General features: G+C 57.6%; 2 protein-coding genes across 7 annotated transcripts in view; both read right to left on the reverse strand.

The window, feature by feature from the left end:
• DNAJC5 (DnaJ heat shock protein family (Hsp40) member C5) overlaps positions 1 to 1,197 on the reverse strand; it is a 29,070-nt gene extending 27,873 nt beyond the window's left edge. For 3 of the 5 annotated variants that reach the window (XM_068565567.1, XM_068565565.1, XM_068565566.1), the window contains exon 1: positions 981 to 1,196. The gene's annotated coding sequence lies outside the window, so the exon portion shown is untranslated. Of the gene's footprint in view, positions 1 to 980 lie in introns of all 5 variants that reach the window. The other 2 variants (XM_068565568.1, XM_068565569.1) reach the window with 1 other exon arrangement.
• A 3,128-nt stretch (positions 1,198 to 4,325) lies between these two features.
• TPD52L2 (TPD52 like 2) lies at positions 4,326 to 21,820 on the reverse strand. 2 transcript variants are annotated; one of them, XM_068525260.1, is made up of 7 exons: positions 21,678 to 21,820; positions 19,090 to 19,235; positions 17,134 to 17,282; positions 16,204 to 16,263; positions 11,376 to 11,477; positions 6,451 to 6,499; positions 5,646 to 5,921 (listed from the first exon to the last, which is right to left on the reverse strand). In XM_068525260.1, exons 1-7 carry the CDS (start codon positions 21,694 to 21,696, stop codon positions 5,826 to 5,828), a joined length of 621 nt encoding a protein of 206 aa, XP_068381361.1. In that variant the 5' UTR covers positions 21,697 to 21,820; the 3' UTR covers positions 5,646 to 5,825. The 2 variants fall into 2 exon arrangements, with proteins under 2 accessions (XP_068381362.1, XP_068381361.1); XM_068525261.1 differs by lacking the exon at positions 6,451 to 6,499 and having other exon boundaries at positions 4,326 to 5,921.
• Between the last annotated feature and the right edge of the window lie 782 nt (positions 21,821 to 22,602).

Here is a 22,602-nt window from a genome sequence, read left to right on the forward strand (position 1 = left end):
ACGTTTAACAAGAGAGAAGCAAATAAATGAACACAAAATCTCAGAAGCTTTGACTAGAGTTCTGCTTTCAGGCAACCAGATTTAAGACGGGGCATTATAACTGTCGATGTCAGCCAAGTAGTTTTTAAACAGACAACTAGTAAGGACAAAGGCGTCCAGCACAGCACCTCTCAGTCTATGACCTCTATCACACCTAAACCTGAAAGCCAAAATAAAACAGAAACTTTTGCTTCCTTTTCCTGCATAGCACAACCGAGCGAATTTTGAGAACTCATCTCTTAGGCACATGAAAAAGCGAGTCCTTGATCCAGCCGCTCAACACAAACAAGTTTGAACCCGCGGGAATGAGTTCCTAACCCTCTCTCGGTAAGACTACAACACAAGGCACTGCTTCAGATGTCCTCGCGAACAGAGAAAACATTTTTTTCTTACAAACCAGATGGTTTTCACCCGCGAGATTAATCTACAGCGCGTCAAGGAACAAAGCTCAATTCCGCGAGCTATAACCCTACGACCCAGGCACAGGTTACGTGGCTGCTGGACCGGCGGCGCCCCTCTTCTCGGCCCTCAGGACCGCAAAGACCCTCCCCGGGGCGGGGGCGCCCCGCGCAGACCCCGGCCCCGGAGCGCGAGCTGCGCTGGGGTTGGGGGGGGGGGGGCCCTGGCTGACGCACGTCGGGTCTCTGGCCGCCCCCAAGCGCGGGCCCGGTGGCCCGACCGCGGCGCACGGCCTGGGCCTTCCCGCCGCTCCTCCGGCCGCGCCGCCGCCCCCGGTCCCGAGGGGGGAGGGAGGGGGGAGGGAGGGTCGCCGCCATTTCCGCCTCCTGGCGCGCGGCCCCGCCACCCCGCACCCTCTCACCCCACCCCCCGTCACCCTCACCTCGCGCCCCGCCCCCGCCCCCTCATCCCGCTCTCGTCACCCCGAACCCCCGCCCGCCCGCCCGGCCTGACGCGAGGCCGCCGGCCCGCCGCGAGCTCACCTGTCCGCCCGCCCGCCCTCCCGCCGGCTCCGCTCCTCCCTGCGCGGCGCTGCTGGGCAGCCGGCCGACGCGCTCCTCAGCCGGGGCTGCGCCTTGGGACCCGGCGGCGGCGGCGGCAGCAGAGACGGCGGTGGGGGCAGTGGCAGAGGGCGCGGGACCAGCACCGGCAGAGGCGGCGGGGGCGCGCACGCTCACGCACGCTCACGCACGCACCCGCACCGGCGCGCGCGCTCCCGGGAGGACGTGAGCGCCGGCGGGTCGGAGCCGCGGGAGGGGCAGGCCGAGCGTGCGCCCAAAGCGCTGGGCGAAGGCTCCGCCCACTAGTGGGGCGGAGCCCCGAGTGACAGCCCACGGGCGGGGCCCCGGGAACTGTGGGTGGAGCTCGCACCGCGGAGTCGGAAGCGTCCACCGCCCCGCAGGGGCGGGGCCGAGCGCGGGGGCGGGGCCTGCTCACCAGAGCGTCAGGTGCTCTCCGGTGCGCCGGCAGGTGCTGCGGCCAGCCGCACTGAGGGAGAGGTGCGGGGACTTGTCTTGCAGCTGAGTTTGCCCCGCGCTTTACGTAAGATTGAGAAAACATAATTGTTGTCGTCAAAGAACGGGAGAGGGAGCTGGTGGGGATGACCAGGAGGCCGACGGCCCCTGAGCCACTGTTTAGCACTGACGTTTGCTCATCCCTGCAGCGCAGAGATGCGACTTCCTGCCTGCCTGCCCAATCACCGAAGTGCCGCCGCCATTGTCCGGGCCCTCCCAGAACCACCTACAAACAATGTCTTGAAAGGGCAGTTGAACCAACTTCCACTCACTTCCCTCCCTGTCCAGGTACGACCACTGCTCATCTCACTGACCCCCTGAGGGAGGGGAGACCTGCTCGTTACCCTTCCCTATCACTTCTTATGACAGAAACAGTTCTACCATTTACTGAGTGCCTGCTCTGTGCCTGGTACACCCGTATGTGCCACTTTTCATCCTAGAAGCCATCCAACAGATTTTCTGGCCAGCCTCCCCACTTCCATACTTGCCCACTGGCCATTTTCCACTCAGCGGAGTCATATTCTTAACACAGAAACTTCATGACATCCAAGCCTCCCTATACACGTTGAGTAAAATCCAAACTCTTTGCCAACAAGCTCCAGCCCCGTCTACCTCTGCCCTCTTACCCCTCTCTGCCATCATGCCGGCCTTGAACTGCCCAGTTTGTCCGAGGCTCAGGGCCTCGGTAAGTGGCAGAGAGCTCAGGAAGTCGCCTGGCAGCCATTAAATTGTGCAACATCAAGCAGGCACGAAAAGGCCTTTGAAAACCAAGAAGCAGAGGGCCAGATTAGTGTCTATGTCTGTTGATTCAGAAGGATGAAAGGTTCCGGGTCAGAATCACAGGAGGAATAAGAGAACCAAATGAACCCGGTACCAATTTCAGAATGAAGCTGTGTTGGGCACTGCAAGAATGAATGAAGCAGGCCTTAGTGAGTCCCTCCTTGACCTACTAGTTCCACTTTAGGGATATTCTTTCTAAGAAAATGTTCCCAAATACAGAAAAAGTTGTGTGCACCAAGCTGCTCTTGATGGTGTTATTTATAATAGTGAAAATGGAAACCTGCACAACTGTACAAATAAGCACATTCAAATGGAATACAGTTATAAGATGTATACAAAGGTTATTACCTAATAGCATTGAAAATTTTTGTGATAGCTCCTGAAAGTAAAATGAGCAAAATGCACGATATATATTAGAAGTACATTATTACAAATATGTTTATAAACAAACAAGCCAACCTGTTTGGAGAAAATAACAGGAAGAATACTGTCAAATACCAACAGTGGCTGCAGTCCAGCCCTGTGCTTTGCAGGCCCTTCAGTTGGGCCAGGTGGGTGCCCTTATCCTCACCTTGAGAAGAAACTGAGACTTCAGGGAAGCAGGTGCCATGGCTGCCCTCCAATGCCAGCCCCACCACTTGCTACAGTCCTTCAAGCTCTCAAAGCTCATCTCACGGGTCCGTTATTTAGGGGGAACACCTGAGGGCTAGGCCCATGTCAGGGTCATCCTTGTACCCCAGAACAAGAGCCTAGCAAACTCTTACCCACAGACGTTTAAATACTGAATTAAGTGAAGACCACATGGAACCCATTTCCATCGTCAATGAGAGTAAATGCTGACTGGGGGCAGCAGTGGTGCTTTCTCCACTTGGTGCCGCCTCATGTTGTGTCGGACTGCCGGGCCGGGGCGTGTTATCTCATACAATTTGAAGTCATTAACTTCCCCTGCTCTCGCATCTCAAGCAAGCCATGCCCTCTGACCCCAAAGGAGGTCCGATGCTCCCAGTGAAGGTACTTCCCACTGGGCACACCCAATACAGCAGGAATGGACACACGTGAAGCACCAGGGCAGCGCAGAGCGAGGCTCTCCCCGGAAGAGTTTTGGGGGTGGTGCGGCTAGCACTCCAGGGCGCAGCATTAAGAAGGAAAAGCAGAGTGCAGGAAGTTGTAAGCCATCTTCTGAGTAAGGATGGGAAGGGAATGAGAATACACGTTCGTAGTTGCTCGGTTTTGCATGAATAAAGCACTGGGAGGATGAAGAGTCATCGTAGAGGGCAGGTGGGGGGTGTGCAGGGAACGGGCGCATGTGAGCGGGCCTCACACCCAGTCTGGACTTCTGAATCCTGTACACAGAGGACCTTAAGACACTTAGCAGAGAAGTCCTCCCCGCAGCATCCCCGCACCCCACCCCCAGGTCCCTGCTCCCCACTCTGCACCACCTGAGCTCACCCACCCCTGCCTCATTCCTCCAGGACTTGTCGTCTACCCGTGGTCGGCACCTTCACGTGGTGCCCCAGCAGAGCGGGGCCATGAGGACGGGAAGATGGCCGCACACCGCTGGCCCAAGGAACAGGACCCTCTTCTTCCCAAGGCCCAGCCCCCTCTCAGTGAGCCCCTCCACCCGCCCACCCGGCCGAGGACACGTGTGCCCTTCCTGCACCACAGCTGTTACAGCTGCAGCCGGACGACCTCAGAAGTTCAAGCAGCTCTCACGCCAGGCCGGAGCCCTTCGGTGGGGAGAATCCTGGCCGGCCGGCCACCCTCTTGCTGCAATGCCCGCCTGCATGGCTCTGGCAGCTCAGCCCAGACTCGACTGTAACCTGGCCGGCTCCTCCCCATGCTCCATACCCCTTCCCGAGAGACCCCACAGCTTTGTCACCAACACACCCTCTCACAGCACTGCAGATCTAGACTTTGTGTTTGAGACCATCTATTTCCTGCCTGCCTCTCCCTAGGGTGCAGGGACCCTGCCTGTCGGTTACTTTGCCACTCTTTCGCCACCTTCCTGAATGAAGTAAGATGCACCACACGAGCTTAAGTGGGTTTTCCCCCAAAGGAATGCTTTATTGACAAATCACCCGTTATCTACTTTAAGGAAAAGATAAATCAGTTATTACACCTGCATCCTGCCTTCCCATTACACCCCATCTGAGAGATTCCAACCCTGGGGGAAGAGCACAGAGCAGCGTTCCTCCCAAGGCACGAGTGTGGACTGCAGCCACCCCCCCCCCCACCCAACCGGTGTGTCTGAAGTGACCAGCAGACACTCAGGTACCAGACAGCACATCACGGTCGACCAGAGAAGACACTGAGCTGACGGCTCCTCCCCTTCGAGAGTGCACAGATGCAGGCGAGGGCTCTGCCCGCTAAGAGCCTGTAAGGCACAGAGCTGCCCCTCCAGGCGCGCCAGACGTGGGGCCCTGGGTGAGAGGCTGCTGGGCTGCGGCAGCATCGGAGCGGAAAGAGATCTTTGTAGCTCCTGAGAAAAGGCAACAGCAGGTTCCCAGCTGACCCGATGCCCTGGCTCTGACCTACCTGCGGGTCTGCCTGCCGCTCGCTGGCCCTGGCGTGTGCCACACACGCAGGTTGGAGCCGCTGATCGGCGACGTGCCAGCCAGGCCCAGCTTGCACAGGGGCAGCGCCAGCCCTCTGTGAAGGTGCTGGTCTTTCTTTCTCCCACCCCCATCGGCCAGCGGGAGCTGCGCCGGTCACTGAGAGGAGAGAGAAGCCAGTTTTCTATACGGGGATGGAATGCACTCGTGAAATAAAACACACCACTGGCACAGAGGTGCTGCCCCTCGGCTGGATGCAGGATTTTACATAGTGCTCAAAATCCACTAAAGAACCCTCGTTTATATATATAAAAACATTATAAACAAATAAAACATAAGGCGATATAAGGCGTGCACTTCAGCTTGAGTCCAAAGGAATAATACTTTCTAACTGTGAGGCTAAAGCTGCTTTGCTTAGTTTTACTTTTTGAAAAACCTGCTGCATTTAAAAAATAAAGAATTTGCTTTTGTTAAAGCTAGATCATTAGTGTAATGATTAGGCATCTGCTGATAATCAGCTTTCTGGAAGGTCTCAGAAAATGGGTAGTTTTCCTGTTTAGCATTTTGAAATAAAACTGCAGATCCGGCAGGGCTTTCTGGATGACTCTTCCTTCTGCGACTTAGGGAAGGAGTTTAGAAAACACCACGCATTTTATACTTATCGCTCTTCCCCCCACCCCCACCCCGCTTTCAACATGCTGATCAACTAACAAGACTCCCAACAAGAGCTTGGCTTTGGCTCACACCCCGGGACCCGCCACCCTGCCCGCTTCCTGCTCCGAGGCAGGACGGCGCAGTGATTTGCTGATCTACCGACAGAAGGGGAGGCATCTGTGTACAGGACATGTTCTCTGACCCATGCGAGCGCGGCAGCCATGTCTCCACGGGGATGGCGTGATTGTCCTCAACACCCGCCGCTTGAGGTTGCAGTTGTGGCGATGAGGGTGTGCTTGTGCCGTGGCCGGGCAAAGCCGCTACGGGCTTAGAAGGGCGTGTGATCGGGCAGGGGTCTGTCTCCACTCCCGGTCGGGGAGGGAAGGTTGTCACTGCCATTCTCTCTGCCACTGACAACCTTAGTCTACAGATGGGAAAAGACCAAGAAAGAAGAACATGAGACAGAGCACACACGCCTAGCAGATCCTAGGCCCGTGCTGGGAATTCAAGGTGTCCGATCTCTACGGGAGTTTATGTGACACGGACACCGCTCAGCGATAAAAGAAACAAATCACCAACACGGGAAACAGGCTGGATATCTCTCTAGGAAATTAGACAGAGTGAAAAGAGCCAATCCCCAAAAGACTACACGCTGCATGGCTGCATTTACATGACGTTCTTGACACATCAGAAACGGAAAGCAGGTTAGGGGTTGCCAGGGGTGTAGAGCAGGGGGTAGGCAGGCCGCAATCTTTGTGGGGATGGTGGAACTGTGCTCTGTTGTGACTGTAACAGCATTGTCTCCTGGTTGTGACACTGCAGGATGTTACCACCGGCGGAAGCTGCACAAGGTACAAGAGCTCTCCGTATCATTTCCCATAACTGCACGTGAACCTACAATGACTAGCGACATGTCCCACCCCGGCAGAACTGGGCGGTCCAGATCCAGTTACCTTTATGGTCCCAACTCGGTCCTCAAATGACTTGAAGGTGGCGGAATTCCTTTAAAGAGAGAGAAAGATGTCAGCATAAGGAGCACATTGTTCTGTCACCCTCCCAAACCTGAAGGAACTCGGGGCTAGGGTCATCCTCCGGAGAGATCCCTGAGAGACGCCGAGGCCTCACTGCAAAAACGTGACGAGCCAAAAAAAGGAGAGGGGGCACACATGTTCGGAGGCTTCCCCAGGACAGAACCGAGGTCAGCCACACCCCCCCAACTGCAGGACAGAAGATCTGCATGCCACCAGCTGGTGAGCCCCAGACTTCACCTGGGCAAACCGCGGACCCCTCGACTGGGCAGCCGGGGGATGCCGGGCACGTTTCTGCTGCGCCCTAAATGCACACATCTTGGGGTTATGGAAAGTCCCACGTGTCCTTCACACAGATCTCTCACAGAAGTCGAGCAAGAGGAAAACCAAGGAGCATTCGGAGAGCAGAGAGTGACGAGGAGGCAGACGAGAAAGCAGGCCAGGCCTGGTCCCACCCGGCCCCCGTCCCCCTCCCTGGCTCCGCAGCTCCCTGAGCCCAGGCCTCTGGAGGCAGCCTGTCAGTGACCCCTGGCATGCTCGGGGGGCAGCAGCTGCAGCAGATTCTCCTGGGACGGGGACATGAGCTCTGCGGGGACCCAGGCTGCACTACAGAGCAGGAGCGAGCACAAGTGGGGATTTCGAGGAGGAACAGGTCTCGGCTCTGGCTGTTCTCAGGATATAAACAGCCACCATAAAAATCTTGGAGACACCTGAGACCTCTTGGCGTGTGCAAGCCTCTCTGCCCCTTCTGGCCCGGCCCTGAGGGCAGCCCTGGAAAGTTCCAGGTAGAGCCCAGTTTGGGGCCTCACCCCCACCAGCTCTTCAGCCTCGAAGAGGTATCTCCCAACCCTGAGCCAAGAGGACGCTGAGGGGGAAGGTGGTCCCTTGGTTCAGGGGTTTGGGGAGTGAGACGGACCAGCCGGAGCCACCCCCTCCCACCGGCCTCCCAGTGGGGTCCAGCGGGCTCGGGGAGCCGTGGGGTGCGGGGGCACGTTACCTCATGGCCGGCATACTTATGGAGTGGCGGATGGAGTGGCTGCTGCTCGGAGGCGTGGTAGGAGCAGAGAAGGAGAGTTAAGGCGAGGACAGGACCCGCCTCCCCGTGCAGGAAGCTGAGCCCCCGCCCAACCCGCACCACTGAAGCAGAGAGAAGCCGCAAGGCTGCCCTCCGGGGGAGAACCAGACCCGGGTGCCCCTCGCGTGGCCCCAGAAGCGTGACACTGCCGGAGGAGGGTGCTGGGACAAGGAAACTAAGACGCTCTCAGCCTGGGGTGCTAAAGACACTTCTGGTGCCAAGAACCGCCAGGTGTCCCCACGTGACTTCAGAGCAAGCTCCAGAGAGACCAGCAAGGCAAGTAGGAATATTTAAAGCCACAGACTGTTCTGGATTTGGGTTCCAGACCTCCAAGGCAGAGGAGCGGCTTGATCAGCACGCGGTAAAGGACACTCGGGAGGCTGTCTGAGCCGGTCCCAAGCGCCCGCGGCAGAAAGAGCGCTTGCTTGCGGGGAGGAGGAGAGCAGCTCCACTTGGAGGGGCAGGACCGCTCTGGGGAAGGAGGACATGGGGACACGACGGCTTGAGGGCTGGCAGGGCCCCTTCCAGGAACAGAGTCAGGGGTGGGCCGATGGCCACTCAGTGAGGCCGGGTCAGAGCGGGCGGCGACAGGACCCAGCGGGCTGCACAATCAGGGGAGGAGCCCTGCACCCATCACGCCGCCGGTGACCACCTTGCTGTGCTGGCCCCACCCCCACCTTCATCCGCACAGCCTCCCCGGGGCACAGCCTCCCCGGGGCCAGCCGTGCCCGGCGTGTCCAGCGTCAGTCTTACCTAAAGGAGTGTGAGAAGGGCCGAGCCCTGAGAGCGGCGGCAGGAGGAGAGAAGAGATGCAGCGTTAGGAGGGGCGCCTGGTCCTGCCCCGGCCCCTCTGCTCGAGCTCCGGAAGAGCACAGGGACCCCAGCGACCACGCTGCCGGAGGAGGGCATGTGCCCCCTCTCCAGCCTCTGCCCCACCCTCCCGGATGCGGTCATATACGAGGGACCCTCGCATCTGACTACGCCACAGACTGGAGAGAAGGAGCCCAAAGAAACAAGCAGAGCGAGGGCGTGAGGTGCTCTTCGGCCCCCGGGGTCCGTGCCTCACCCAGGACCCCATCAGCCTGCACTCCAGCTGGGCCGGGGCGCCCCCTGCACCGCGACAGGGCCTGCGACACCCCCAGGGCTGAGAACTTCATGCTCTGGCTCCATCACCACAGATGACAGAAGCTGACCGAGAAATCTGAGCGTGTCCAAGGGCAGCTGCCCGGCGGGGGGGGGGGCAGGGGGTTGGGGAGGGGGACGAGGCCACCCCAACACGGAGATCATTTCAGAAGTGACAGTCACGTGGCCTGATGTACCCACACCGCTCTGGTGGGCGGCAGGACCTGCTCCGCTCGGCGGGAGAATGAGCCCAATGGTGAGAGGAGGCACGTGTCCTGTCAAAGGTCACCCAGCTGGACGGAGGCCTGACCCTGCTTTAACTGGGCCTTTGGCCCCAATCCAGTTCCCCACCCCCGGGGATGCAGAAGGCCTCTCGACCCGGGCTACTCCTGGACGGGCCCTTTGAGACACCAGCGTGGGGCTGCTGTCCTGAAGGACTGAGCAGCCCCTGACCCTGAACGTGCAAGGGAGACCTCCCTGGGCCTGGTTCTCCTTCTCAAGAAGCGGGCAACTCCATCAGCCTCGAGCTCCAAACCACAGACGTAAATGGGCCTTGGCCTCAGAAACCACCTGAGACCACGTGGTGAGGCGACGGGGACACACCGAGGACCCTGAGACCCAGCGATCACAGCACCACTGGAATCACGAGAGCAAGACCAGCAGCAGGCACACAAGGCCCCGGAACGAGACCCCGGCCAACAGGCCCCGTGACCACACGCCACTTCCTCTGCCGGGCTGACTCACGCACGGCGGGCACGGGACCTGCAGCGACAGGGCCACTCCGGGTTCTGAGCAGAGAGCGGGGGCAGACGGAGCATGGGCCGCGTCACTGCTCCCCCAGATCGAAGCCGTTCGCGTGAGGAACTGCCCAGCCGGCTCGCCCGCAGCCGCTTCCACCCACGCCCGGGGCTCTGCCCTCTCGCCTGCTTTCCACCCAGAGTGCTCCGAACACGCTCGAAAGTGAGGGAGAATACTGAACGTGAGCGCGTGACACCAAAAAGAGAATGTTCCCAGAAGAGGACGAAGTAGACCTCTGTCACCTGCTTCAGATGCCCTGTCATCAGGCCAGCCTCTGCAGGAAAGCACAGACCCGAGCAGACGCTCCCCTCGCTCTGTGACGGGCCCTGGGAGTGAGGCCTGGCTGCCAGGGGTGTGTCATCAGCCTGGCTCAGGTGGCCACAGTAGGCATCCCATGCAGCGTCACGGGAGACTCGATCCAGGAACGCACCCAGAGTCAAGCGTGAGCCGAGCAGCGCGAAGCCTTGGGGAGCAACTGCCACAGGCCCTCCTGCTGCCAGCGCAGAGCCACCGCCCTGGGGGGTCCCTCTTGTGCCCGAATCACAGCCACGGTGGGCAAGGCCTGCACCCGAGCGTGGCCCGCAGGGACCCCCAGTGTAGAGGGTGCACCCCTGAGGCCCAGACTGCCTAGTACTGACTGTTCAGCTTCTCCGAAGGTTTGAAGTTTTTCAAAATAAAAAGCTGGGGGGTCAGGGAGAGGAGAGGGGTAACGATGTCAAACAAACACGGATAAAACGTGAGCACGGCTCCAGGCACCAGCTGTTCTCTGCTCAGCCGGGTGGGGCCCGGGGCTCGTGAGTGCCTGTGGCCAATCGGCCAGGGCAGGGCTCCTACCTTGAGGCCCACGAGGCAGCCACAGGCTGTGAGGCAGGGAAATGCTTACCCTAAGCAGGCAAGAAGGAGCCCACTCAAGGGTGAGAGGGGAGGGGTCAGGGCCAGGGGGACCCCCAACGCCATGGTCAGCAGGCCAGACCCACGGCAACTCCATAGGATTCTTGGCTATGAGGAGACAGGGCAGGGCCGGCAGTGGAACCCGGGGGGCCAAGTCCAGGGTGCTGGCGATGGGGATGACCCGCACTGCCCGCTGTCTCTCACCAGTTAGTCCCAACAACCCCGAGGGAGGCCCTCGTGAGGGCACAGCGAGGAGGGAGCTCAGCCAGGAGTCACACCCTGGCCTCTGGCTCCAAGGAGGCCCTGCGGGGGCAGCAGCGAAGCCCAGAGCAGGAAACTCAGGGTGAAGCCTGGCTTGGGAGCGGCGTGGCCATCGGGCTGGGGGTGGGCACTGCTGCGTGCGGTCCACCTAGTGCCCGGGCCCCCCACGCTCCCTGGCCCCAGAGGCACTCGGGTGGCCACCAGGGTCTCCTCCACTTCTGGGGCAGAACGCTCAGTCGGGGGCCCTAGTACGCAGCCGCACGCTCTCTGAGGGCAGGCCTGGCAAACACCCCGAGAAACACCATGCTTGTCCTCGACTTGTCCAGGCTGGCAGGCCACCCAGGCTGACGCTGCCCCCAGGCCGAATCGTTTTCTCTCCATGGAACTTCAACAAGAAGCATCGCCTCCACCCACCCCAAGTACCAAAGTTCCCCACAGGCACCAGTGACCTCCCCCCACCCCTCACCCCGAGAAACATACAATTAAATGGCAGAGGCAGCCGGTACACAAGGGTTTGTGAACCAACTGGTCCGGGGCTGGTGTGGCCACACCTGCGGGCGGTGAGAGGCCCCTGAGGCATGTGCATCTGAGCCCGGAGGCTCAGGCAGGCTTCCTGCAGACCCTCTAGTGGATCTAAACCCCCTAAAACCCCACCTGCCCGTCCCAGGTCTCAGGGTGGAGGTGTCGGGCCAGGGAGTCTCACCTCATGTCCCCAAGCTTCCGGCTGATGGCAGAGCCCATGGTGGACAGGGCTGCTGAGGTCTTCTGTCCTGCCTGAGAGAGGGTTTCCTGGGTCTTCTTGTAGCTGAAAGGAGAAACACCAGTTAAACCAACCACACCGCAGGTGCAGCCACGCCTCCCCACAGCAAGGACAAGGCACCCAGAGGAAAGAGGCGGCGGTCAGGGCGGTGAGTGAGCCTGGCCACCAGGGAGAGAACACGTGTCCTGTCTCAGGGCCCCCAGGGGACTGCATGAGGGACAGACGCAGCACTGCCAGGTCACGACCCCCTACCCTGCAATAACGCCGTTTTCTGCTCTTCCTGTAATGCAGGCTCCCCTCCCCTCCGTGGAAACTTACTTGCCCCACCTCTCTCGACCCCTGCAGCAAAGAGGCCCACAGAGCCCAGGGCCTGCGGCCAAGCAGACCAGCCCCTCAGGCCCTCCTGGGGCTTCTCTTTTCTCTTCTCGTCTAAGACAGTCCTCTGAGGACAGAACAGCTCAACCACACCCACAGGGGATGCAGCGGGCAGTGCAGCTTGTGCCGGGCCAGCCTTCAGACCCCGAGCAGCCCCTCCAGCCCTCCACCCTCCTGTTCTGCATCTACCATGTCCTTTGAGAACTGGTTCAAGGGGGGTGGTCTTGGCGCCCCAAGGAGACGGCCTGTTCCACACCCTCCTGCCCTGTCCACCCACAACGAGATGGCTCGTGACCTCAACGGCAGTGGCACAGGCACGGGCAGGGTGCCTGGGCCACAGGGACGGCAAGGACACCCTCAGGCCCAGGCTGAGAGCCAACACCTACAGCCGCCAGCACCCCACCCCACCCCCCGTCCAGCCCCCACCAGAAACAGAAGACACAACAGCCTGAACCCAGGAGCTCCTTTCTAGCCAAACTGGCAACCCCACAATAATGGCTCGAGATGGTAGGGCTCCAGAGACGCCAGCCGGCTCCGGCCCTCCTGGCACCCCCAGGTCACAGGGGGCTGGCTCAGACGGCACCAGCAGTGGGGCTTCCCGGCCCCCCTTTCCCATCCACCCCGCACCGTCGCCCTCGGGAGGCCCCACGTGAGCAGCTGCTACCCGCCTCCCTCAGGCCAGCCTCCTACCTGGAGCCCTGCACTCCCCGTCCCGTGGGGACGGCCTGGCCCCAAGCACCCTGGAAGGGCCTCCCTCCCCTCAGCTGCAGCCACTCACAGCACAACAGGGCCCGGGCCTCAAAACACGTGTCGCTTCCCAGCAAGAGTTTGGAAATATCTTGAAATCGCTAAGACATTTGAGTTTATCTCAGTTTCCAGAAGGTCAGTAATATTGGAACACACTGTTAACGACGGCAAAAAAATAATTTCTAAAATCCTTGCTGAAAAATCTGCCTCTGCGTTTTCTGGATTCAAAAACTAGTAAGATGCCTCATTCTGAACCCAGGCCTTAGAAAACCCTGACAACGAGAAATTCCTCCCCCAGTGATAGTCTGACACGATCACAGAACTGAAGTGAACAGGAACTCAAAGTCCAATCACCTGCCCAGCGACCCAGGTATCTGGACAACTGGGGCCTGGACAGGATCCCCTGGGCCGAGCGACAAGGTCCATTCTAGGCCACAGCTGAATCGTACTAAAACCCAAAGTCCACACCCTCCTTTCAGAGGACTTCCACACAGACTGTGGTCGCAATTCTCCCAGGCGCCTTCTGACTTGAAGACGCTTTCACCCGGAGCTGCCACCTACACCACGGCCGGTCTCAGCATCTCTCAAGACGGTGGCAACAGAAGTGGAGCATCCTGAGGGTGACTCAGAAGGGGGCCCAGGCACTGAATCACCAGCAGGAGAGGCGCGTGCTGTGGGCCACTCTGCAGGGCAGCACCCCTCTGGGACAGATGTGGTGCGGAGGCCAGGGCAGAGCCAGCGTCCGTGTCCTGGTAACTCGGCCCCACCCGCGCTTGCCAGCAGCAGGCTGTGCGGCCCTGGCCGCTGCCCCTCTGGGAATTCCTTTCACCTTTTAGGAAAACAAAGGCCTCCTCCCACGATCAGTGAGCGTGACTGTCAGTCAGAGGGAGGCAGCTGCTGGATGCTCCTCCTCCAGGGTCCTCCCTTGGGGGGCCGTCTCCACCTCCCGCTTGGTGGGGCACGTGATCCCAGACTGCCTGGCCAGAGGCTACAGCTCCCTGACCACAGTGAAAGCACAATCTTATTGTTGGTCTGCAAGGCTGGGAAGATACCATCCAGCCCCACCAGGCACCCCTTGACCACAGAGGAGCTACCTGAGAACAAAGCCACTGTGGGGAGAGTGGAAGGGGGAGGGACACAGGTTGGGAGCGCTGGTCGGAGCCCCGGGTGGAGGGTCTGGAGCTGGGGCTTCTCGCCAGGCGAAGCCTCCCCGTCCCTCCTAGGCTGACACTATCTGTAGCTGTGCTTTCTGTCACCTGCGACCAAAGAACTCAATATGCCAACGAGTGACTATGCGATTTATTGGTGTCCACGCAAAGCACGATTTTAGCTATGATCTACCTAAAAAAGGATCCCATTAGGTGATCACTTCACGACCAACAGAGCATGGCTGCTGAATCAACAGCTGACTGAGGGAAGAGACCCCCTCCCAAATGGCATCAACCCACTCATGACAGGACCACTGCACCAGAGCTAAGTGCTCGGGCTGCACACGCCCGCCTCCTCCCCCCAGGCAGTGCTCTCCGAAAGGGATCCACCAACACACGGATCGCGAAAGACAGGGTGGCTCCGAGGCTCTGGACGCGGAACCCCGGCAGCGGTCTCCGGCAGTCACCGCTAGGGAGGCACCAGTCAGGCGCCCCCGAGAGTGCAGAGCAGCTGTGTCGTGTTGTCCCCGTCCTGGGCTATCACTGCAGAGACGCCTCCAGCCCTGACAATTCTACCTCCAGACTTGGGGCTAAGACCTCGTGGCCGCTGCCTGATGAAGCGCGTGAAAAGGGCCATCCCGGGCTTCCCTGGTGGCGCAGTGGTTGAGAATCTGTCTGCCAATGCAGGGGACACGGGTTCGAGCCCTGGTCTGGGAAGATCCCACATGCCGCGGAGCAACTAAGCCCGTGCGCCACAACTACTGAGCCTGCGCGTCTGGAGCCTGTGCTCTGCAACAAGAGAGGCCGCGATAGTGAGAGGCCCGCGCACCGCGATGAAGAGTGGCCCCCACTTGCCGCAACTAGAGAAAGCCCTCGCACAGAAACGAAGACCCAACACAGCCAAAAATTAATTAATTAATTAAAAAAAAAAAAAAAAAAGGCACTACAATCCTGGATTTGGATCGTAAGTATCAGTATAAAACAACAAAAAAAAGGGCCATCCCACCAGCCACACTTGCAGGCCCAGAGCCACAGGGTCCGTTCAGAGAAGTCAGAACCGTGATCGTCGGAAACAGTATCCCAGCAGTTTCCCGTCAACTGGCTTTACAGAACAGCACTAAGATCTCCCAAGGCTATTTTCAGCTTTGGTCTGCGCCGTGAGCCTGCCTGCAGCGACGGGCTGCCCTACCAAGCCACGCAAACAGCATGAAACTCCAACCACCAAACCCACTTGGTGCCCGGCTCCCCTCGTGACCCCAGGCTGCAAAGGCTCCACGCACACAGCTGGCCAACCTGGGCTTCCGGGCACCTCCAAGACAAGCTGGGTCACAACCGTTTCCTTTCAGCCCAACACTGAAGGGCTTTCTGCCCATGCCTTCTGGCAACCACGACAGCACTTCCTTCTAAGCAAAACATCCCAGAAAGTGACTATTTTAAAATACTGCAGGGGCTTCCCTCGTGGTGCAGTGGTTAAGAATCCGCCTGCTGATGCAGGGGACACGGGTTCGAGCCCTGGTCCGGGAAGATCGCGCATGCCGTGGAGCAACTAAGCCCGTGAGCCACAACTACTGAGCCTGCGCTCTAGGGCCCGCAAGCCACAACTACTGAGCCCGTGTGCCACAACTACTGAGCCTGCGCTCTAGGGCCCGCGAGCCACAGCTACTGAACCCTGCGCGCCTAGAGCCTGTGCTCCACAACAAGAGAAGCCACCGCAATGAGAAGCCCGCGCACCACAATGAAGAGTAGACCCCACTCGCCGCAACTAGAGAAAGCCCACGTGCAGCAACGAAGACCCAAGGCAGCCAAAAAATAATCTAAAAAATAATAATAACATAAAATCCTGCACCACCCAGTTCAAAGGCTATAACCAGACTGGAGCACGAATGAAGTGCTATTACCTTGTTTAAGAAACTCAAATAAAACGTCGGGAGTCCTCCTGGACCAGAGCTCTGTCAGACAGAGAGCTACCCATGAGGGTTCTGTGCTCTACTTCTTTTCTGTGTGGCTGAGAGCTTGGCGCCTCTCAGGCCACAGGAGCTCCTTCGAGATCTGACCCGCACGGCCCACGCTGCGCCCCCAGCTCAAGAGCCACCCCTAAGTGCAAGAAACCCTGAGAGCACCACAGCTGGAGCCAGGTCTGCAGGGGAAGGAGGGGGAAAAGCACCGTGAGCGTCAGTCCAGGTGGCGCCCCAGGTGCATCACCAGCCAGAGACGCGGCCCAAGCTCGGCTCCGGCCTCTGATCTGAGGGACACACATCAGGCAGGGGCAAGTTTTCAGTGCGGTCTGGTGGCGGAGTGAACTTCCTTCAGCGTCTGCACCCTCTTCCAGACGTATTTAAAGAACAGTTTCTTTTGTGTTTGAGAGGAGAAAAATTATATCAAAGATAAAATAGCCAAGAAACACCACGACTAGGTCTGAGCCAAGTGCGCACAGCCTCCCTGTCCCTCAGAGAAGCGTCAGGAGGGGAGAGGATGGAGGTGCCGGCAGCAGAGGCACTCACAGGTCCGACTGGGTCACTTTCTCATTCCACTCTCCAAGCTTCTCAGAAGTTTTCACGTAGCTAAAAACAGAAAGTCTGTGGTAAATTATTTAGAACAACGACTTCAACTCAGGTTTCAAACTTGCAAGTGAAATTCCAGGGAAAACAGAGAAGGACCACTTGGCGGGAAGACTGGACGTTCAGCCTGCTTCTGCTCAGCACCTGCTCTGCAGGCCCAGGTGAGGCACCTGCAGGCCCAGCCGCTCTCCTCATGCCGAACGAGGGCCTGCTCATTCGACGGAAGCTGTCTCCTGGGGAACAGCTGGGAGCAGCAAGGAGGGCACAGCCCTTGGCCCCAACACAGTACTCTGACAGCCACCCTTCGGGGTTCAAGGCCTGCAATTTCCTAGGACAGAGAACTGGGCCTTTCCTAGGGCAGATTTATGAAAACTGACTTGGTCTTCCTGTGCGGACATGGCTTCTCAGACAGTGGGAAACATCTCCCATCCCTCCACCTTGGAGGATATGTTTCAGAGGAGCCACACAGCCGCACTACCCAAATTCAGAGAGCTGCGGCACAGAGGGTCTGGGTCAGAGGTCCTGACCACGTCACGCTCATGAGAAGGACTCATGTCCACTTCGGCAGACGCTGACCTGTGGGGACCACTGGAAAACCAGCCTCATTAAGCACCTAATTCGTGTTCTCTCCAATTTAGACCCTGAAACATATTCTTCTTGTCAATTTCTGCTTGCACAACTAGCTAGCGTGTCTGCCGCCTCTTAAAAACACGTGTAGACTCTACACTTTTTGAATAAATACAAATTCAGTTGCTGGCAAGGATTCAGGGCCCCCAGCTGGCTGCTTCCAAGCGGCACACTTGCTGCCCGTTCCCAGGAGGCACCTCACCCCCAGGACTCAACGCCCATCAAGCAGGTAGAGCAGACACTCACGCGTTAGAGACCTGCACATCATGCCAACCCCTGGACAGGTTCTGCTTCAGGCCCTCCAAGGCAGAAAGGCCCAGCCTCCTCTTCAGCTCTCCACAGTGCCTCTCCTTGGCTGCCAGCACCTGGCGCAGAGTGACAACCTCCTCCTCCACCTGCAAAAGCACGGTTACCAGGATTCAGCCACCACTACGGCAGGAAGTGACCACCATCCTTACACACGTCGCAGTGAAGGCCTTCTCAGAATCACCTAAGAATTTTCCATTTACAGAAACACAGCTCGTCTTAGGAACAGTCTACAGCAGGCATCGGTTCTGTTTGAATGTGGCACCAGCACCTCTTCTGGAGAACTGTCCCGCCCCCCTAAGCCGAGTGTTCTGGCGGGGCTACTGACCACAGTGCCCAACCGTGGATGACAAGCAAGGCCTGTCGGAGCTCTTCCCTGGGACTAGGAACGGGTGTTAGAAGACAGCAGCCCCTTTCTGTCCAGGCTCCGGGTCTGGGTGTGAGTAACAGAAGAGGGGAGGGTTGGCAGCCAGGCCCCATCTGCACCACGGGGGAATTCCACACGTCGGGGTAAGGAAGCAGAGCTGACAGACGGATGGGTGGCCAGAGACCCACGTGATGGAGAAACAACCCTTACGACAACGTTTGTGTTCCCAAGGTCAGCTGCAGGCCTCGGCAAAAGCCACTTACACAAGCCCAAAGAAAATTCTCTTTTTTGCTTAATTTGAGTTGGACAACAGAAAAAATCTTGACAATAAAGACCAGAACCTTCTCGTGTCTTAAAACAAAGAGTGAACTACAGAGAGGAGCATCCTTTAGAGCCTTCCTACTTTAGATTCTCAATACTTCCTGCTCCTATGTGAACAGCTACTCTAAAACAAAAGTCCCTTTCTTAAAAAAATGACTGTTTGGATTAAGGCACTAACAACAGCCTAGAGCCCTGCATATCACTAGACTCTGCTTTAGAAAATACTGAAAAAGAAACGATTCAAAACTCCAGGATCATCTAAGGCCAAACTATTACCAGTCACCCCAGCAGTGACACTCAGTGACTTGACCTTTCCATTTATGGTGCTCTGGGCACATGGGCTTAAGGGCACGTGGACACACAAGCTGAAATTTTTACGAAACACGAGAGCTTCTTCATTTTGCAATTCACCTCTGAAAAAGACCTTGTGGTTTTCTTCTCTAAACCAACATGTCCTGAAATAAAAGGCAAAACATAAGTCTCCTGGGACTTCTTGCTGCTTCTCCTTTAACCTCTGTTCAATTCAGAAAGGGCGGCTTCCTCTATGGTCTAAAACCTGGTCCTGGGGCTGGGTTTGTCCGCATGACCAGCTCTGCTCAGACCCAGGCCTGGACCCAGGATGTATCAGGACAGGCTTATTTCCGAAGACGGAGCAGAGAACTGCAAGAAGCGTGCTCCAGCCTCTGCCTGACTGATGCCAACAAGTTCATTTCCCCAGATTCTGGAATCTCAAGTGGGTCACTATTAGACTCTTTATCACACCGTAAAAAGAAACACTCTTGGCAGTTAGCCTGAATAAAAATTATACGCAGAGACTTCTGTTCTTAACTCCTATTTCCTCTTAAAGAGCTCTCACTTTAAAAAGATCACATGAAACGCTTTTTACAGAAGAAGTATTTTTAAAAGAAAAATGAACATCCAGGGACAGATACATCCGTGCGGGTCTTGAAAATGTCGTGTTGATTCCAAAAGAGAAACTCCCAGCAGATGGTGTGCTCAGAGCAGCTGCCCCATGTGGGCATTCTCCGCATGGAGCACCTACAAGGTGCCAGACACACGCAAACCAAGGCCTGCAGAGGGCAGTTTCTGTGGGGCTCCAGGGACCATCTCCCAGGGCAACTTCTCCAGAGCACAGCCAGCACTCTGGCCCCTCATTAGGCTGGGAGGGCCTCACAGTCACCCCCAGATGCACAGCCATGACACAACACCTTTGCAAGCTCAGCCCTGAGCTCCTCCGCCTCAGCATCTGTCAGACCCTCAACAGCAGGAGCCTGGGTGGCCACTGCTGTGTCGACAGGGACGTCCGTCATGGAGTCGGAGAGCAGACCTTTGTTAGGAGAATTCAGGTTGATATCTGCCAGAGACAAAATGCGGTCAGAGAGCATCACATAAAAAGTCACAGAAGAACAGAGGACAGAGGTCTCCACCAAGGGAGAAAGCAAGGGTGCAAGGGCAGGTTTAGGGGAAAGGAGCGGGGGACCCGTGGAGACAACGCCTCTTCTCTGAAAGGTTCTGCAAAGACGGTTTTGGCCACCAGACTGGGAGCAGCCACATCTCAGGCCACCCAGGTTGCTTCTTCAGGTTCTAGAAATGCTGGCACAAGGCAGCCACTCCCTAAATCTGGTTCCTCCTGTAAGAACACTATCTTCACAGACAGGAAACCTTTGTTAAAAACAAAGCCGCTGGATCCAACAGCTCTGCCATTTTTTAGCGTGAAGGAACTTAATACAGCTGTAAACACAAGCAGCGCCACTTTCCAATCAGCGGCTCTGCCAGGGCACAGGCTAAGATGACACACAAGGAACACAGTCGGCCAGCCCCTGTGGGAGTCGGCAAAACAAAATCCGTTCAGTTCATCCCCGACCCTCACCCCGCGGCAAGAAGGCGGCGGCGGTGTGCAGAGGGCACTGCCGCCTCACACCTCCGCTATACCCAGACCAGGTTCGAACCCCTGCGTCACGTTTGTTCTCCACGTTAAATGCGCTTTCCTGTGTGCACTAGAAGTTTACAAGAAGAACAGGTCTACGTCAGTTCTTGCCAATTCCAAATGCAAGGCCGTCGTTGTTTAGTACATTATACAATCAGCATTGAAAACATCTTCCCTTTTGATCAGCACATTCTGTGAACAGACGGGCTCTGTATGGTGTTTGGCACATTTAAAAGTAAATTAAAGGGAATTCCCTGGCAGTCCAGTGGTTAGGACTCTGTGCCTTCACTGCCGAGTGCCCGCGTTCAATCCCTGGTCAGGGAACTAAGATCCCACAAGCCAAGCGCGGCATGGCCAAAAAAAAAAAAAAAGAAAGAAAAGTAAATTAAAGGCACGAAGGCTGCAAAACAGTAAAAGTGTCTTTAACTGCAGGTATGTTTGTCTACTCTAGAAACCCTAGAGTCTGCTAAAAATAGGCGAAATGCCCTTAAAACCAAAGACACTCTATTTAGCTGGCCGTGTCATTCCCTTCACATGTCCCACAGCTGGAGCCATGCACTTCTGTGGTGCTCTAGAGATGTTCACTAAATGAAGCTTTTCTTTCTAATCAACAGATTTCAATATTTAACTGAGATCAACCTACGTGGTTTTACTTCCTCGTTTGTATCTGCTGTGTTGAACCTACTCAAATTCAGTAAGTGCCTTAAGATCCCTACAACTTTTCTATTCCTAAAAAACAGATGAAGGCCCTCAGACAGTGTCTGCTTATAAAACTAAAACTGGATCCCACGGAAATCACCCCCAGGTAAAACTGTACACTCACCAAACATGCTGTGCACTGCCCAATCACTGGGTGAGACCAAGCTCAGTACCCCCTGCAGGCAGATGCCATTCACACCCTGACTTAGAGGAGACCAAGGTCCTTACCAAAGGACCTACAGAGAGAATTAGCACGGGCTGGTGCAGTAGGCAACACGAGGGGCCTAGAGCCCCTCACCTGGGTGAGTCTCAGCTCAGCCTGTGTAATCATCTGCAAAACGGGGTTTTTTTGGACCATTCTAAAAAGGTTATTCCGAAAATGGAAAAAGATCTGAGAAACAGGCTTGGAATGGTGTCTGGCACATAGTAGGTGCTCAGTAAATGTTTTCTGTCGTTCTCATGACCGGAACCCCATGCTTGTGACGAATTCTAATGTTTAATTAATATGCTGATACAGCTCAAACGATAGAAAAGCACCCTGAAATCATCCAGCGTAGTTCCATCAACGTAGTATTAGCACCCCCTCTAGAGCCCCAGGATGGAAGACAGACTCGTACCACCGCCTCAAGATCTTAAGCTTCTGGGCCCGCTGCACACCCCCCAGCGGCCACCTCAAACTAGTCTGGGATGTCTGTTCCGGAAACCGGCCTGGTATGCTGGGTGTGCCCCTGACTCACTGCACCCTTCCCCCTCCAGACAACTCTGCAGTAGGCTGGGCTCCGAGCTGCGCTGCCACCCAAGGGACGCTGCGCCCAACGCGAGGCGTCGCCTCCCCTCCCCTCCCCTCCCCGGGCGCCGCGCACGGCACCTCGGCCCGCATCCAGGGCCGGATGGAGTGTCCCCGAGGGCCCTGCGCAGGGACTGAGGGCGGCCCGCCGGGCAAGAGTCGGGCGGAGGCAGAGTGGCAGCTACCCGGAGTGACGAAACCCAAGACTCTGGGGCGAAGGGAAGGCGCTGGGGGAACCAGTGCTCAGAGCGGTCCCAGCGGGGGCGGAACACCCGCCAGGAGCTTCGAGGCCGCGCGCCTGGGAGAGGAAGTGGTGCCGCGGGATGGGCGGGCGCAGGCGGAGGGACCCAAAGGCCGCCACGCGGCGCCGGGCCCGCAGGTACCTTGGCCGGCGGAGTCCATGTTTAGGCGGCGGCCGGACCGCAGCTGGCGTCGAAGCCGGGGTCGCGGGCGCAGTGGGAACCGAGCGGGCCGCACCAGGTGTCGCTCGCAGCTTACGCACCAACCAGCTGAACCGCCTCAGGCGCCGCGGCATTACGTGATCAACAGCGCGACGACCCACTTCCGCTTTGACGCGCGCTCCGCCCCCCCCCCGCCCCGCCCCCACGAGCGGTATCCAATGAGGGAGTGCTTTGGCCAAGTCCCGATTCATCAGCTTCAACCTGATTGGCCGAGGCTGCGGACGAAGCCGGAAAGGGAGGCCGGTCCACCAGCGAGAAGCACAGGTAGAACGGTCTTGAGGTGCACGGGGTAAGGTGGGAACTCGGAGGACCGTGCAACATGGCGCTACGGGATCCTGGAGGTGGGCCTCTTGGAGGTCTCCAAGGTGTTTGCCCCTGCCTGCGAGCGCCACGGCTCACGTACTTCGGCGGGTCAGACTCAGGCCGCTTGCGATCCCTCCGAGGCCCGACCCGCTGACTTTGGGGCTCTTTTTCTTTTTGGGTCTGTCCTTTTTGTAGGGATTTTTAAGTTGTATGGGGGTTGCGCAGAAAAAGGCGCGACCACGAGTTGCTCTCTTCTGGCTGGAGGCGCCCCTCGACCCCGTGTTCTCTCACTTCCTTTTCACAGCAACCCGGTGAGACAGATGGGGCCCTCCCCACTTTACAGATGAGAAAACTGAGGCCAGAGTTACTTGCCCATCACTCAACTAGTTGAGTTGCTTCCTGCAGACTCCGGAGAAGAGTTTGCCAAACGTGTCAAAGGAGAGGTGTGTAGCCTTTAGGCAACACGGTCCCGCTAAAACAAGTGCCACGACTACCCTTCCTTGGCTACTAATTGCCTCTGCAAGCAATCCTTTAGTGCAGGGGC

Source organism: Eschrichtius robustus, chromosome 16 (genome assembly GCF_028021215.1).
Source record: "Eschrichtius robustus isolate mEscRob2 chromosome 16, mEscRob2.pri, whole genome shotgun sequence".
Classification (NCBI taxonomy): Eukaryota; Metazoa; Chordata; class Mammalia; order Artiodactyla; family Eschrichtiidae; genus Eschrichtius; species Eschrichtius robustus.